The 19,558-nt window shown below is 37.6% G+C and overlaps 1 protein-coding gene across 1 annotated transcript in view; it reads left to right on the plus strand.

Moving 5' to 3' along the window:
- Positions 1 to 16,672, plus strand: part of LOC131356302 (pregnancy-specific beta-1-glycoprotein 4-like) — a 23,600-nt gene extending 6,928 nt beyond the window's left edge. The window contains exons 2-5 of the mRNA XM_058395203.1: positions 187 to 384; positions 1,333 to 1,620; positions 15,471 to 15,749; positions 16,650 to 16,672. Coding sequence (XP_058251186.1) covers positions 187 to 384; positions 1,333 to 1,620; positions 15,471 to 15,749; positions 16,650 to 16,672 — 788 coding nt within the window. The remainder of the gene's footprint in view (positions 1 to 186; positions 385 to 1,332; positions 1,621 to 15,470; positions 15,750 to 16,649) is intronic.
- The last annotated feature ends 2,886 nt before the right edge of the window (positions 16,673 to 19,558 follow it).

Below are 19,558 nucleotides of genomic sequence, written 5' to 3' on the forward strand. Positions count from 1 at the left end.
AGTAACAAAAACATGTACTCATACTCACTCTAAACATGATATTAGTAGTGTAGACTTGGGAATGACTTTATGTAAGGTTTATTAATAACAGAATGTTTTATAGGGAGTCCTAAAGCTGTGGTGTCCATAAAGCCTGATACACATGTGTTCATTGGAGAGATTGTTACTGTCAGATGTGACATACAGGGAGGAGGAGACACTCAGGGACTTACCGCTGCAAGCTAATTAATAGTGAAAATGGAAGAGAGAGATTCTCCACAGACAACACAAAGCAGGTCGTCAAAATCCAGTCTGTTAAAGACAGTGGTACCTACACCTGCAGTATAAAGGGGAGAGACTCTCAGAGCTCAGAGATCAGTGATGCTGTTACACTGACTGTATCAGGTGAGTGTGTGTGTTTTTATTTCTTATTTAATATGTTAACATTATTTATTAGGATTCAGATTTTCCTAGAAGACATTGAAATTATAAGGTTTAATCTGAAAATTCAGTACTTTTGAGAGTTTTTGATGATCAGCATCATCCACATCAGTCTCTGTCTCATCACCTGAGGTAGAAATCCCTCACAGCATTTAAATACATGCCTCATTATCTTCTCTTCACTTGACTGATGTCTGTTTACACAAACACCACTGTGGAAATGATCCCTGATTCACTTCTGTTCTGTTGGCTATATTTCTATTAATGTATTTGAATTAAGTCATTTAAATATTTAATAACTTGTAAAATTTTATAAAATGTATAAGCACTCCCCTGTTTTAATGATGATGTGATGCACAGGAGCATCCAGTTGTAGAAATTTCTAATGAATTTTTCTAGTCTGCTTCATATACATTCATTAACTAGCATAATAATAGAATTACTTAGATTTTTTTTAAAAAAGCCAAAAGTCAGATAGAATAAACTTTCAAATATCTGAACTGTCATGTGAAGTGATCCTCTAAACGGAGATAAATAACAAACTCTCAACTGTGTGTCTCTTCTGTGTCTTTAAGGAGAATGAAAAAGTCCTCTGTCATGGTTTTACTATATGAATAATATTTTTGATCATTTTAATCATTTTAGGGAATTGCAGATATGTTCAGATGGTGGTGAGAATACATAAAATAAAATCTAAAAAACACAAAACACTTCAATTCAATCATGAACTTTGTTCCATAGAAAATATACTGAATACCAGCCGTGTAAGAAAACATCCAACTGTAACATCTGGTATCAAATGTTAAATATAAATGTTTGTTGTAGACACAAAGCATCTGTTAGACACAGTGAATCTACTGCTTATGTTGTAAAGTGAAAAGCAGCTCTGACTCCATCATTTCATACCAACAGCAAAACCCAAAGCGACTGTGAGAGTGAATCCTCAGAGCTCCATCTACACTGGAGACACCGTCACTCTGAGCTGTGAGCTGCAGGGGACTGGATGGGTGTTTGACTGGTACAAAAATAATCAGAAACAGAATCTGAACAGTGAACAAGCAAAGATACTTAATGTGACAGTCGATAATGCAGGAGAAACAGAATACCAGTGTCGGGCATCTAGGCTGAACTTCGACGACTACGGTGACACTCGCTACTACTACACAGACCTCAGTGATCCGGTCAAGATTACTGTGAGCGGTATGTCATGATTTTTTCCTCATTTTGGCACGGAAGGGGTAAGAAAAAATATTGCTTAATTATTGCACTTCCTTTTTTTTCCAGAATGTTCAAGATTATCTTGAAATACATGTTCAAAAGTATTTAAACGTATTTCCATCGGCCAGCACAGCGCCGCTTTAAGTCGAACACACCTATACACACACTCACACACCACGTGACTAACATACACACCTATACACACACTCACACACCACGTGACTAACATACACACCTATACACACACTCACACACCACGTGACTAACATACACACCTATACACACACTCACACACCACGTGACTAACATACACACCTATACACACTCACACACCACGTGACTAACATACACACCTATACACACACACACACACCACGTGACTAACATACACACCTATACACACTCACACACACCACGTGACTAACATACACACCTATACACACACTCACACACCACGTGACTAACATACACACCTATACACACTCACACACACCACGTGACTAACATACACACCTATACACACACTCACACACCACGTGACTAACACACACCTATACACACTCACACACCACGTGACTAACATACACACCTATACACACACACTCACACACCACGTGACTAATACACACCTATACACACTCACACACCATGTGACTAACATACACACCTATACACACTCACACACCAGGTGACTAACATACACACCTATACACACTCACACACCATGTGACTAACATACACACCTATACACACTCAAACACCACATGACTAACATACACACCTATACACACACACCACGTGACTAACATACACACCTATACACACTCACACACCATGTGACTAACATATACACCTATACACACACCACGTGACTAATACACACCTATACACACTCACACACCATGTGACTAACATACACACCTATACACACTCACACACCATGTGACTAACATACACACCTATACACACACACACCATGTGACTAACATACACACCTATACACACTCACACACCATGTGACTAACATATACACCTATACACACACACTCACACACCACGTGACTAATACGCACCTATACACACTCACACACCATGTGACTAACATACATACCTATACACACACACACCATGTGACTAACATACACACCTATACACACACACACCATGTGACTAACATACACACCTATACACACTCACACACCATGTGACTAACATACACACCTATACACACTCACACACCATGTGACTAACATACACACCTATACACACTCACACACAATGTAACTAACATACACACCTATACACACACACTCACACACCACATGACTAATACACACCTATACACACTCACACACCATGTGACTAACATACACACCTATACACACTCACACACCACGTGACTAACATACACACCTATACACACACTCACACACCACGTGACTAACACACACCTATACACACTCACACACCATGTGACTAACATATACACCTATACACACACACTCACACACCACGTGACTAACACACACCTATACACACACACTCACACACCACGTGACTAACACACACCTATACACACTCACACACCATGTGACTAACATATACACCTATACACACACACTCACACACCACGTGACTAACACATACCTATACACACTCACACACCACGTGACTAACATACACACCTATACACACACTCACACACCATGTGACTAACATACACACCTATACACACTCACACACGATGTGACTAACATACACACCTATACACACACTCACACACCACTTGACTAACATACACACCTATACACACACATTCACACACCACGTGACTAATACACACCTATACACACTCACACACCACATGACTAACATACACACCTATACACACTCACACACCCCGTGACTAACATACATACCTATACACACTCACACACCATGTGACTAACATACACACCTATACACACACTCACACACCACGTGACTAACATACACACCTATACACACTCACACACCACGTGACTAACATACACACCTATACACACACTCACAGACCACGTGACTAACACACACCTATACACACTCACACACCACGTGACTAACACACACCTATACACACTCACACACCATGTGACTAACATATACACCTATACACACACACTCACACACCACGTGACTAATACACACCTATACACACTCACACACCATGTGACTAACATACACACCTATACACACACTCACACACCATGTGACTAACATACACACCTAGACACACTCACACACCATGTGACTAACATACACACTTATACACACTCACACACCATGTGACTAACATACACACCTATACACACACTCACACACCATGTGACTAACATACACACCTGTACACACACTCACACACCATGTGACTAACATACACACCTATACACACTCACACACCATGTGACTAACATACACACCTGTACACACACTCACACACCATGTGACTAACATACACACCTATACACACTCACACACCATGTGACTAACATACACACCTATACACACTCACACACCATGTGACTAACATACACACCTATACACACTCACACACCATGTGACTAACATACACACCTATACACACTCACACACCATGTGACTAACATACACACCTGTACACACACTCACACACCATGTGACTAACATACACACCTATACACACTCACACACCATGTGACTAACATACACACCTGTACACACACTCACACACCATGTGACTAACATACACACCTATACACACTCACACACCATGTGACTAACATACACACCTGTACACACACTCACACACCACGTGAATAACATACACACCTATACACACTCACACACCATGTGACTAACATACACACCTGTACACACACTCACACACCACGTGACTAACATACACACCTATACACACTCACACACCATGTGACTAACACACACCTATACACACTCACACACCATGTGACTAACATACACACCTGTACACACACTCACACACCACGTGAATAACATACACACCTATACACACACTCACACACCACGTGACTAACATACACACCTGTACACACTCACACACCATGTGACTAACATACACACCTGTACACACTCACACACCATGTGACTAACATACACACCTGTACACACTCACACACCATGTGACTAACATACACACCTGTACACACACTCACACACCACGTGACTAACATACACACCTATACACACACTCACACACCACGTGACTAACATACACACCTATACACACACTCACACACCACGTGACTAACATACACACCTATACACACTCACACACCACGTGACTAACATACACACCTATACACACATTCACACACCACGTGACTAATACACACCTATACACACACACTCACACACCACGTGACTAACATACACACCTATACACACACTCACACACCACGTGACTAATACACACCTATACACACACACTCACACACCACGTGACTAACATACACACCTATACACACTCACACAGCACGTGACTAACACACACCCACACTCAAACACCACGTGACTAAAACACGTTACAGCCCTTGAGCACAACAGCAATAAAAAAAAATCTGTCAGAAATCACAACAATCTTATTATTCAGATAAAATTCTAACTTTTAATTTTTAATGTTAACACAGTTGATAAAAGTCGGCTAATAAATGTATGTTGTGTTAAAACGGAGGTCCACTGTCTCTGATTCTGAAAACCCCTGACATATAGGACCCTTTAGAATATTATTCCATACCCAATATGTAGAAATGCCTTAAATTAAATCATCCTAAAGATAGATCTAAATAAAATCTAAACTGTTAAAGCACTAAGACATTACAGTCTGAACATCATGACTTTCTATTATTCAACTAATGCAGTATTTAAGTTAAAATACAGACATGACTTAGGGGAACAATGGACCAGAACAGACTCCATCATTCAGCTGTTCTGTCTATTAATAAAGGAATTCTCAGCACTAGAAATACTAGTATGGAAACTGACCGTTTTACTCAAGTCCAGTCTCGGAGATACTCTCTGATGATTCCACTCTCAAAGAACTAGGATAGAAAAGTCACCAAGAACATGAAGTAGACAAGATACAAGCAGCAGGAGAGATGAGGGAATGAGAGATGAGAGAACAATAAGAGAAGAGAAGAGAAGAGAAGAGAAGAGAAGAGAAGAGAAGAGAAGAGAAGAGAAGAGAAGAGAAGAGAAGAGAAGAGAAGAGAAGAGAAGAGAAGAGAAGAGAAGAGAAGAGAAGAGAAGAGAAGAGAAGAGAAGAGAAGAGAAGAGAGGCGAGGCTGTAAAAAATAAATAAACAAACAAAGAATAATCCATACAGTAGTGCAGCATAAATGAGGAATGAAATGAGGTGCAGTATAATATAGATTATTGTAAAATAATAATAATAATAAAGGATCTGCTTGACACTGCTCCACACACAAGCTGTAACAGAGATAATATTGCATGGTATACCTGTGAGAGAGAAAATGTAATGAATTTAATGAACTCCATTTTTAGTAGAAAGTCTCTGAAATGATGGGAGGAGTCAGAAAAAAGATTGAATGAAATTTTCTAAAGTTGCATACTGTTTGTGTTCATTATTAAACAATATTACATAAAAATACTCTTACAAAACGTGTTATTCTTGCTTAGCCCCTCTCCCTAATTAGCCCCTGATGTTTAAGGCTCCGCCCCTGATGTTTTCAAATCCTAGAAACGCCTCTGAGCCCAGCTGTAGCAGTCCAATCAGTAGTCCAACACCTTATCCACTAATGACCACATCCCACATGAAGTGACCACATTAAGAATCATACTTACAAAATGTAAAATAATATGAATGAATGAATGAATGAATAAATGAATGAATAAATAAATAAATAAATAAATAAATAAATAAATAATGTAAAATAATGTAAAGTTTTAATGGCAAAATTAATTAATTGATGACAAAAACAAAAAGAACACATAGCTAATACCTGGTTAATCTCCTCCACCAGGTTACAAAGAATCAAGGGATTCCTCTTCTGCATTAATTTCAAAGATGAAAAGTATTTACATAATTCCTTTGAAAAACATAGAAGTTTATTTCATTTTCAGAAATCTGTTCTGCACAACACACTGTACAACCTCTTTCTGCATTAATGTCTCCCTCGTTTTGTTAAACTGTATTTGTATATATGTGTATTTGTTTGTTTCTATGTGTTATTGTTCTAGTCCCCGTACACCACGTTTTTCTTTTTACACTGTGTTACGTGTTTCAACTACAGCACACACACACACACACACACACACACACACACACACATCAACCAATGTTTTTAAGCCCTTGTTTTCCTTATTCGCTACATTCCTCCTCCTTCTCTCCTTCTTTCCCACTATTCCCTTGGCTTCAGTACATGTATAAAACTCATAAATTTGTGTACAGTTTATGGAGAATCGCAGAATTTTTAGGCAGGATGAGTAGAAATGTTAAAGCCCCCCTAAAAATGGCCTAGTGACGCCCATGCATCTGTAATCATCTGTTCTGAAAGCATCATCTGTGAGTGTTTGGAACCTCATGCTATATGTTGTGGTATAATTTCAGTAGCCATGTCTCTGGAAAATGGTAAATCAGGCATCAATGTCCAAATCGGTATTCGACCAGACTTTAGGAGCGAATTAAGGTCGAACACCGAGGTACCACTGTATTATCATTAATGCATCAATTAATAACACAGTGCTTACATTTGTTAACATATATGGCCCAAACAATGAACATCCATCTGTTATTCATAACCTATTTTCTCTATTATGTGACTCAACAAACATCTTCAATGCTCGTGACTTCAACACTGTTATAAACCCCAAAATCGACCACTCAGGTTCCTCTGATAACACAAGAAATTGGCACTCTTCTGAAATAATAAAACAATATATGTATCACCATGGACTCAATGACAGTTGGAGAATAAATAACCCCACATCTAGAGAATACACTTACTGTTCCCCACTCCATCAGACTTTTTCCAAATTGATCTTTTCCTCATTAGCAACTCATTCACCCAACATGTAACTGACCATAATTCATCAGTAATCATAATCAGTGACCATGCCCCTATATCCCTCACACTAAACATCCACACTCATATTAAACCCTGCACAATAAATAAACTTTTATAAAATGCAATTTGAGAGTATTATATACAGAAAAACCCAAATGATCATTCAACAACTTAAATATGAACAGTTCCAGTATAGCAACAGAACAGGTAAATACACTATATTGCAAAAAGTATTCGCTCACCCATCCAAATAATCAGAATCAGGTGTTCCAATCACTTCCATGGCCACAGGTGTATAAAATCAAGCACCTAGGCATGCAGACTGTTTTTACAAACATTTGTGAAAGAATGGGTCGCTCTCAGGAGCTCAGTGAATTCCAGCGTGGAACTGTGATAGGATGCCACCTGTGCAACAAATCCAGTCGTGAAATTTCCTCGCTCCTAAATATTCCACAGTCAACTGTCAGCTGTATTATAAGAACGTGGAAGTGTTTGGGAACGACAGCAACTCAGCCACGAAGTGGTAGGCCACGTAAACTGACGGAGCGGGGTCAGCGGATGCTGAGGCGCATAGTGCGAAGAGGTCGCCAACTTTCTGCAGAGTCAATCGCTACAGACCTCCAAACTTCATGTGGCCTTCAGATTAGCTCAAGAACAGTGCGCAGAGAGCTTCATGGAATGGGTTTCCATGGCCGAGCAGCTGCATCCAAGCCATACATCACCAAGTGCAATACAAAGCGTCGGATGCAGTGGTGTAAAGCACGCCGCCACTGGACTCTAGAGCAGTGGAGACGCGTTCTCTGGAGTGACGAATCGCGCTTCTCCATCTGGCAATCTGATGGACGAGTCTGGGTTTGGCGGTTGCCAGGAGAACGGTACTTGTCTGACTGCATTGTGCCAAGTGTAAAGTTTGGTGGAGGGGGGATTATGGTGTGGGGTTGTTTTTCAGGAGCTGGGCTTGACCCCTTAGTTCCAGTGAAAGGAACTCTGAATGCTTCAGCATACCAAGACATTTTGGACAATTCCATGCTCCCAACTTTGTGGGAACAGTTTGGAGCTGGCCCCTTCCTCTTCCAACATGACTGTGCACCAGTGACCAAAGCAAGGTCCATAAAGACATGGATGACAGAGTCTGGTGTGGATGAACTTGACTGGCCTGCACAGAGTCCTGACCTCAACCCGATAGAACACCTTTGGGATGAATTAGAGCGGAGACTGTGAGCCAGGCCTTCTCGTCCAACATCAGTGTGTGACCTCATAAATGCGCTTCTGGAAGAATGGTCAAAAATTCCCATAAACACACTCCTAAACCTTGTGGACAGCCTTCCCAGAAGAATTGAAGCTGTTATAGCTGCAAAGGGTGGACCAACGTCATATTGAACCCTATGGATTAAGAATGGGATGTCACTTAAGTTCATATGCGAGTCAAGGCAGGTGAGCGAATACTTTTGGCAATATAGTGTATATAGCAAATCAACTACAACATAAAAAATAAAGCAATTATTCCATCCATAATAAACTCTACATGTGAAATGTTCCACAATTCACAGGATATTAATGCTGTATTTCAAAACTTCTACAGTGACCTTTACTCCTCTGATCACAGTGTTATTCAGTCAGATATAGACCTCTTTCTAAACAACCTTAAACTGCCAACACTATCCCAAGAACATGAACTCAATAAAGCACTAAATAAAATGCCCAATAACAAATCACCTGGACCCGGTGGTTAATCCACCCAGACCAAACAGGATTCATCAAAAACAGGAACCCCTCAGACAATGTCTGCAGACTAGGGGGCAAGGATCGGGTGGGGCAAGCACACGTGCAAACACAACATAAAGAAAAACACATGGAACATAAAGAAACCCTGTCAGACCGCCCTCTGGTGTTCAGGCAGGGAACTGTCCAGCAGTCCATGACATGCACTTCACCAAGGGTCACAATAATCACAAATGGGGTCACCTCACAGAGTTTCACACTTCATCTGGGAACCAGACAAGGATGCCCATTCTCCCCATCCTTATTTGTCATCTTTATAGAACCACTAGCAGCAGCCATACAGCAAAACATCAAAATTAAAGGAATTCAGGATACAAATTAACAACATAAAATAAATCTTCATGCATACTTTTACAGGACCCCTACAATTCACTAAAGGAAACATTTAACATTATTAACTCATTTTCCAAAATATCAAACTACACTATAAACTGGATTAAATCAACTACACTCCCACTATCTGAGCAGGTTTGGGATTCTGCAGCTCAGGAATCCCCCCTCCCATTTCATATAGGCAACATTAAAATATTTAGGTATTAATATTTCCCAAAGGCTGTCAGAGCTTTTTAATCTCAACTACACTCCTCTGTTAAAAAAGACAGAAGAGGATCTCAGACGTTGGACCAACCTTCCACTTTCACTCATTGGATGAGTCGCCACAGTTAAAATGAAGATTTCAGCACAAATAAACTACCTGTTTTCAATGATTCCCACAACTCCCACGAAAAATTGGTTTAAACCACCTGACTCACTAACATCTCTTTTTTACTGGAAAAACAAGAAACCTAAAATTTCTCCATCTACATTACAACAGAAAAAATCACAAGGTGGCCTTGAAGCACCAAATTTTCAACACTACTTTCTAGCAACACAACTACAATACTTAGTCAGATGGATTCAAAAGGATAATTTCAACAACTCATGGATAGACCTAGAACAAAATCAATGTAAATGTATTTCAGTCGCTGATCTCACTTTCATGCTGTAATAAATAAAAACAATTAACTATTTCATGAATATTTCATCAACTCTGACAGCATGGTGGAAAGCTCACAAGATTACCAAATTAACAGTAACACTATGTAGAGACACCCCCATCTGGCACAATCCTGACTTTCAACTACACAATACCCCAGTCTACTTTCCAACATGGCACCATAAAGGAATCACCCACCTTCACCACCTATCTGAGAATAACCAATTTCTATCATTTAAGACACTAATGGAGAAGTATGGAGTTGGGGGAGAACAGTTCCTCCAATACCAACAACTCAAATCCATAATTAAATAGAAAATTAATATAACTAATATCCCACTACAGCCTTCCAAATTAACTGATGAGATTATGAACATCACAAGCTCATAGAAACTACTATCTAAACTCTATAAAATAACATCCAATAAAGGCACTATGACAACAATCCCAATGGCAAAATGGGAAAAAGATCTTACTTTCTCCCCCAACTCCGACTTTTGGATAGAAATCTCTAACAATATATTCTCTATGACCAGCAACACAAATTTACAACTCATACAATACAAGACTATCCACAGAATCCATGTCACCCAAAGTAAAATGTTTAAAATGGGTTTAACCGACACAGACACCTGTTCACAGTGCACCTCAGGTACCATAGACAATTACTTCCACTCCACTTGGGCATGTAAACCAGTTCACTCCCTCTGGGTAGAGGTAACAGAGAAACTCTCCACCATCCTGAGCTGCACAATCCCCACATCCCCATCTCTCTGTTTGCTCGGAAACATCTCAGAAGGTGACTATCTCCCAGTTAAATACAGAAACCCACTAAAGAAAATCGTTCTTCTTAACTGGAAAACTAAAAACTTATTACATATAAGTCACTAGATTAATCTTCTTACAGAACACATAACTATAGAAAAAATAACTGCTACATACCATACAAAAGCCACATACATCCCCACACACATCCCTGCAAATTCCTAAAAACAAACTAATATATTTATTTATTAATTTATTTATTTATTTGTACTTATCTACCATTAGTATCACCTGTCACTATCATCTAAACAAAAGGGTTTTTTGTTCGTTTGTTTGTTTAATTTATTATTGGAACAGGAGGGGTTTCAGTGTTGGCCACAACTGCATTTCTCGACAGTGTTGCCAAATAAACAAGCTCCCTCCTTAGGGTTGGGGAGTGGTTTAGGAGGGTAACAAGTGATGGGCCAGCCCTCACCTGTAGGGGTTGAGAGCGACTCAGAGTGGGAGAATGTTGGTCAGGCTCAACCAAAGAAATGAAAAAAGGTAACCTATACCTAGCTGGACCACCCTGGAGCCCCCTTGAATAAACACCAAGAAAAAAAAAAAATTATAAGGTGAGGGCAGCCTAAATTTGAGTTATATATTTACGTCCTTTATTTATTTATTTATTTATTTATTTATTTATTTATTTATTTATTTATTTATTTATTTATTTATTTATTTATTTATTTATTTATTTATTTATTTTTTCCCCTTTCTTCCTGTATTCTTTTGTCCCTCTTGCTCTCCTTCCTTTTATTATTATTATTATTATTATTATTATTATTATTATTATTATTATTATGTTTTTTTCTCTTTCTGTGTCCTCCCTCTTTGCTACCTCCTTTCTCTTTTCCAGAAACAACCCCTCCACTCATTACCACGGTGTGCTTATGCAAACAAACACACACACTGTACACTGGTAACTCAAGTCCTGTCTTCTCATCATTTGTTCTTCTATTTGTTGTTTTGTTTGTCTGCAATGTACTGTATTTTGTTGTGAAATTAAAAAAATCTAAAGAAATCTAAGAAAAAAAAACAAAAAACAACAACCCAAAAAAATTTTAAAGGAAGAATAATTACACTGATTGCTATGTCATCTTTTACAATAATGCCAACAATCACTTTTTTTTTTTTTTTTTTGCAAAAGCATAGAGATTTCTAAATTTAGGAAATAACCAGTAATGTGAATCTTTTCAAAGTGTACAGGCAAATCTATATCAGAATAAATGTTTTAAAAAGGATATATACATAGGCCTTCCTAATTATGGTATTGTGAAAATTTGAGCTAGTGAGATCATGTTCATTCACCAGAAGCTCTGGAATATGAGGAGAAACATTACTATGATGTAAATTGTATGGCATTTGAACTAGATTGTGGGATTGTTTTCATAACACTGTCTTACAGTGCCCATTATTTAAATTGTGAACAAAAAGATTTATAAGATATTTCCAGTTTTATCTAAAAGGTGCATTTACTTTGGTAAAATAAATATTTGCTCTTATATAACACATATCTACAATTCCATAATTGGGTGTTATGGGGACAGAAAATACTGATATTATCCATGTGTATTTATTCTTCCACATCCCTGATCTAGTGTTTGTTTTTGCTTTGTTTCTGTGTCACATTTTTTATAGTTTATTTTTCTCTGTGAATAAATGAACTGAAAAAAAAAACAAAAACATGAAATTGTACAAAACCTGCCCTATGCTGTAATCATAATTATAATTTTTCATTTCAGCTGGAAACTCTTGGAAATTTAATTAAAAAATAAATATTTTATTTTCTGTCCAAATAAATTTTCATTTCATACCAACAGGAAAACCCAAACTGACTGTGAGAGTGAATCCTCAGAGCTCCGTCTACACTGGAGACACCGTCACTCTGAGCTGTGAGCTGCAGCAGGAGACTGGATGGGAGTTTCACTGGTACAGAAATAATCAGTTACAGAATCTGAACAGTGAACAAGAGAACACACTTAAAGTGACAGTCGATAATGCAGGAGAAACAGAGTACCGGTGTCGAGCAAACAGGAGAAACAACAACTACTACTACTTCACAGAGTTCAGTGATCCTGTCAAGATTACAGTGAGAGGTATGTCATGATTTTCCTCTACTTTGATTACATTGTAATCATAATTTTAATTTTTTATTTCAGCTGGAAACTCCTGGAAATTTGTACAAATTATTTTGATAGATGTTTATTTTCTGTACAAATAATTTTTCATTTGGGATCAACAGCAAAACCCAAACTGACTGTGGGAGTGAATCCTCAGAGCTCCGTCTACACTGGAGACACCGTCACTCTGAGCTGTGAGCTGCAGCAGGGGACTGGATGGGAGTTTCACTGGTACAAAAATAATCAGTTACAGAATCTGAACAGTGAACAAGAGAACACACTTAAAGTGACAGTGGATAATGCAGGAGAAACAGAGTACCGGTGTCGGGCAAACAGGATAAACAACAACTACTACTACTTCACAGAGTTCAGTGATCCTGTCAAGATTACAGTGAGAGGTATGTCATGACTTTTTCCTCTCCTTTGATTACGTTTGTTAGAGGTGTTATAATATTGCTTAATTATATTGTAATACTTGTAAATATTGCTTTATAATATATAGATATTTCCTGCTATTGTTATGTTCACAATAATCGTAAAACACATATATTTCAAAGTATTTATCTTTTGTGGCTGGTGACATCCACTGCAACATTTTAAAAACATTTTATTTAATAAACAAAAACAAACAAACAACAAATATATTGATGATGAAAAATAGGTTGTTGATGATATGACTGTTTAAAGCTGCTATAATGTAAATGAGAACAAGAACTGCTTTGGCAGACATTCCTCAACAATAACCAAGGTTAAGTTGTGATCACATAACCCAGTGATCAAATTATAACTCTTGATTATCCTTTCAGGTTTGTTTGTGAATATTAGGTCTATCTGTGTCCTAGAGGTTTTAGCAATTCTTGTGGGTCCTTTAATTATCTGATTTAAAAAATGCTTCTCTACAATAATTTTCAGTTTTTTCCTCTTTAGTTTATCCTCCCAGTTAAAATTAAAATCACCCATAAGGATTATTTCTTTGTTATGGATACATTCCTTTAAAATATCTGCAAGTTGTTTATAAAATATATAATTTGCAGCGGGAGGTCTATACACACCTATGATATTAAATGACATTTGAGGAGATAAAATTATTTTTAGCTCTACGAGCTCCAAGTCATTGACGGAGTTAAACACAAGACGTTCACAATTATTATCACTTGTATTACACTTGTATCAGCCTCCAGCACCATAATGTGACAAGAACAGGAACTAACTTGTTTTGCAGGCATTTCACAACAGTAACTGTTAATATAAATGGTTGAAAATTACACTGTGTCATTCAATAAATAATTAAACTGTAATCATTGGCACATGCTGTTAAAAATAATCGGGAAACAGTAAGTCTATAACTGTGTTAGACAGAGTGTTTTATTACTTAAACTATGTTAAAAGAAGAAAAAAATACACAATATACAGTACATCAAAAACCAGAAGTGAATGTGTGAGACATGTAAGAAAATATTTTCACAAATTGTTATAAAGTGTTAAGGATTAAATACAACTCTACTGTAATGAAAAAAACCTGCCCTATGCTGTAATTATAATTAGAAACTTTTCATTTCAGCTGGAAACTCTTGGAAATTTGTACAGTTTTTTTGATAGATGTTTATTTTCTGTCCAAATAATTTTTCATTTCATACCAACAGGAAAACCCAAACTGACTGTGAGAGTGAATCCTCAGAGCTCCGTCTACACTGGAGACACCGTCACTCTGAGCTGTGAGCTGCAGGAGGGGACTGGATGGGAGTTTCACTGGTACAAAAATAATCAGTTACAGAATCTGAACAGTGAACAAGAGAACACACTTAAAGTGACAGTCGATAATGCAGGAGAAACAGAGTACCGGTGTCGGGCAAACAGGATAAACAACAACTACTACTACTTCACAGAGTTCAGTGATCCTGTCAAGATTACAGTGAGAGGTATGTCATGATTTTTTCCTCTACTCTGATTACATTGTAATCATAATAATAATTTTTAAATTCAGCTGGAAACTCCTGGAAATTTGTACAAATTATTTTGATAGATGTTTATTTTCTGTACAAATAATTTTTCATTTCGGATCAACAGCAAAACCCAAACTGACTGTGAGAGTGAATCCTCAGAGCTCCGTCTACACTGGAGACACCGTCACTCTGAGCTGTGAGCTGCAGCAGGAGACTGGATGGGAGTTTCTCTGGTACAGAAATAATCAGCTGTTACAGAATCTTAGCAGAAAACAAGCAAACACACTTAAAGTGACAGTCGATAATGCAGGAGAAACAGAGTACCGGTGTCGGGCAAACAGGATAAACAACAACTACTACAACTTCACAGAGTTCAGTGATCCTGTCAAGATTACAGTGAGAGGTATGTTCAGATTTGATTACATTGTAATCATAATTATAATTTTTAATTTCAGCTGGAAACTCCTGGAAATTTGCACAAATTATTTTGATAGGTGTTTATTTTTTGTACAAATAATTGTTCATTTGGGATCAACAGCAAAACCCAAACCGACTGTGAGAGTGAATCCTCAGAGCTCCGTCTACACTGGAGACACCGTCACTCTGAGCTGTGAGCTGCAGCAGGAGACTGGATGGGAGTTTCACTGGTACAAAAATAATCAGCTGTTACAGAATCTGAGCAGTGAACAAGAGAACACACTTAAAGTGACAGTGGATAATGCAGGAGAAACAGAGTACCGGTGTCGGGCAAACAGGAGAAACAACAACTACTACTACTTCACAGAGTTCAGTGATCCTGTCAAGATTACAGTGAGAGGTATGTCATGACTTTTTTCTCTCCTTTGTTTACATGTTTGTTAGAGGTGTTATAATATTGCTTAATTATATTGTAATAATTGTAAATATTGCATTATAATATATAGTTATTTCCTGTTTTTGTTATGTTCACATTAATTGTAAAACACATATATTTCAAAGTATTTATCTTTTGTGGCTGGTGACATCCACTGCAACATTTTAAAAACATTTTATTTAATAAACAAAAACAAACAAACAACAAATATATTTATGCATTAAAGGAGTGAGAAAAATAGGTTGTTGATGATATGACTGTTTATAGCTGCTATAATGTAAGTGAGAACAAGAACTGCTTTTGCAGACATTCCTCAACAATAAATGTAACAATAAATGGATTGAAAGTACAGTAACTCAGCATAATTAGTATTTGCAATTATTACTGAGTTCTTAGTTAGTCTTTGGTAGTGATACAGGGCTGTGTAAAATTGTAAAATGTTTCTGTAAGATATCATGACTGCTGACAGATGATAGTTACACTGACTGTATCAGGTGAGTGTGTGAGGATTTCTGGAGACACATGAAAATTAGAGTCAGTTAGACATTAATGAAAAGCTTTATATTGTGAATTAAATAATTCTAGAAAATAAATAGTTTGTATTTCCTGTGTAACAGAGAGACCACCGGCAGTACTGAGTGTATCTCCACAGAGCTGGCTGACTGAAGGAGACTCAGTGACTCTAAGCTGTGAGGTTACAGACTCCTCTACAGACTGGACATTCAGCTGGTACACAGTTGTTCCCTACAGAGACGGCTTAACTGGAATAAATAATAATGGTGGCTATAGCGTGTATGTGGAGCTCCTCTCAGACAGCAGCAGAGGATCTGGAGGCAAATACACTCTCAGTCCTGCTGCTCTTAATCACACAGGAGTTTATATGTGCAGAGGAGAGAGAGGAGAACCAGCCCTTCACTCACAGTACAGCAATCCACAGCCACTATGGATCACTGGTGAGGAAAATTAACTGTTGTGTTGAAGTGTAGAATAAAAAAATGCAAACGTAAGATCAGATTAATGCAGTTTTTAGATCCTAATATGTATACAGCAGTGAAAGAGTCCAAAGAGCTGGTGGAGGATTATTGTCATGATTTTCCTTGTGTTCTCCTGTATGTTGTGATGTCTCCACCCCTTGCTATTGGGTCATTTTTCTGGGTAACATACAGGACTCAGGAGATGATTGAGGATCTTTGTGCAGGAGGATTCTACGTTCTATGTTTTTCAGAGTGAAAAGAAAATGTCTTCCAAACAGATACAAAAGATTTTTTTTAGTGTTTTTTTTTCTTAATTTACATGACTCTTTTCTGTGTTTAAGGTGAATCTCCTCCAGTCTCTCTGATTATCAATCCCAGTAGAACTCAACACTTTACTAATGACTCTCTCTCACTGAGCTGTGAGGACCAGAGTAACTCTACTGGATGGACAGTGAGACGATACACACACAGTGAGAGAGTGTTAGATTGTTCACACTGGGGATCAGTTACAGGATCTACATGTAACATCAGCTTCCTCTCCACATCCTACACTGGAGTTTACTGGTGTGAGTCTGAATCTGGAGAAAACAGTAATCCTGTCCACATCACAGTGCATGGTGAGTCTTCATGTAGTGTGTTTAATGTTTCATTACAGATTATTTAGAATTCCAAGTGGGAAGAATTGTTCAATCTGACAAAGACAGTAGTTTTTCCCCTTTAATACATTTCCTACGATTTCTATAATTCTGAGTAAGGATATGTGTTTCTTTCCAGACTGAATACAAATTCACAGTTACCAATAAATAATCAATAAGAGATGTGACTGAACATTATGAATAGCTCTGATTATGTTGATTACTGTTGTGTTTTAATCAGGCTCATATATATAAACATACAAACAGTTCAGCATGAACAAAACATTATAATAATTATTATTTATTCTGCTTCTGGTCCATCAGGTGTAGAAGCTCCATTCTCAGTGCTCATGCTGATCTGTAGTGTGGTGACGGTCTCTCCGTATCTGCTGGTGACCATCATTCTGCTGCTCATATGTTACAGAGCTCGAGGTAAGAACTCTTTCAGTACGTCTCTACACTTCACATAACGAGCATCATGACTTTAATTATTGTGAGAAAAACATCTTCACCTGAGGAAAAGTAGAAAGCTTTTGTCTCACTCTTCTTATTTTAAAAGCAAAAATCTACACTTCAAATACAATTCAAATTACAATCACCCTTTGTAATAAACTAACAAAACTGCCAGTGAACACGTCAACCACCACATGTGTTTCTGCTGACGCCTGCTGATGTCTTAAACTGTGTTTAGGACAATATTAAATGCAGTTTGGTTTCTTTTCTGCCATAATCACCTGGAATAAACTTTGAAATGAAAGAAATGACTTTTTAAATTTCTTTAACAGCTCACACTGATGAAGACAGAATTGAGAATGCAGTCATAGAGGAGTGAACAAAGTTCATCTATAAAAAAGAGGATATATTTACTGGAAAAATAATTTCAGAATTTCTTCTCCTTTATGGTTTTGTGTGGATTTTAAAATAATACTGATTTCTAATTTTAATATCCTGCTATTATTTTCTCAGCATCTTATAGACACCCTCACTGTTCTGAATGGATTTGTTTAGCTAAAGCCTGTAAACCTCCTCATGAGGTGAAAGTGATCATGTGTGTAGTGTTCAATAAGCCCTACATCCAGCTTTGTATGCAATATAAAAACAAGTTTATTGACTGTTATCTAAAATATGGTGCTGAACTAATATTGTGTTTTGAGTTTTCTCAGTACTGCTGTTTTATTTTATTTCTCTATCTGGTTAAATAACGAGTAGACGTAAAATCCCAGTTAGATTTTGATGTTAGATTTGTGTGACTTTTCAGCTGTGTGAACTTTAATTGTAGTTGTTTGAGGAGATTTATGGATGAAATGTTTGATCAATTAAATAAATACATCATTATCAGTTCACTGCTGCTATATTGTTGTCTTTTCATTGTCTCATAATGTTTCTTGTCTCCTGCTGTAACACTGGAATTTCCCACATAGGATTAATAAAGTTTTATCTTAAAGGCAGATAACTCGATCCTGCAGTATTATTCAGTGTCAGTAGAGGATCTCAGTGCAGTAAAGGTCAGGAGTAAATGAGGAATCAAACAGAAGTGTTATTACTCTTTCTGCATGTCTACACACTGGTACACTGATGTACAGGACTAACACAACACTGAAAACCAATCAGGAAATCAACATTACAGCCAATCAAAAGCTACTTATGAAGTGAAGTACATGGTTTCAGTGTAAAACTCTGCTAGACAACATCATCATAAGTGCATTTCTTCCCAGTCCTGGCAGAGGGAGTAAGACAGTCAGGGTTAGAG

The sequence above is a fragment of the Hemibagrus wyckioides genome, linkage group LG07 (assembly GCF_019097595.1).
Source record: "Hemibagrus wyckioides isolate EC202008001 linkage group LG07, SWU_Hwy_1.0, whole genome shotgun sequence".
NCBI classification, from domain to species: domain Eukaryota; kingdom Metazoa; phylum Chordata; class Actinopteri; order Siluriformes; family Bagridae; genus Hemibagrus; species Hemibagrus wyckioides.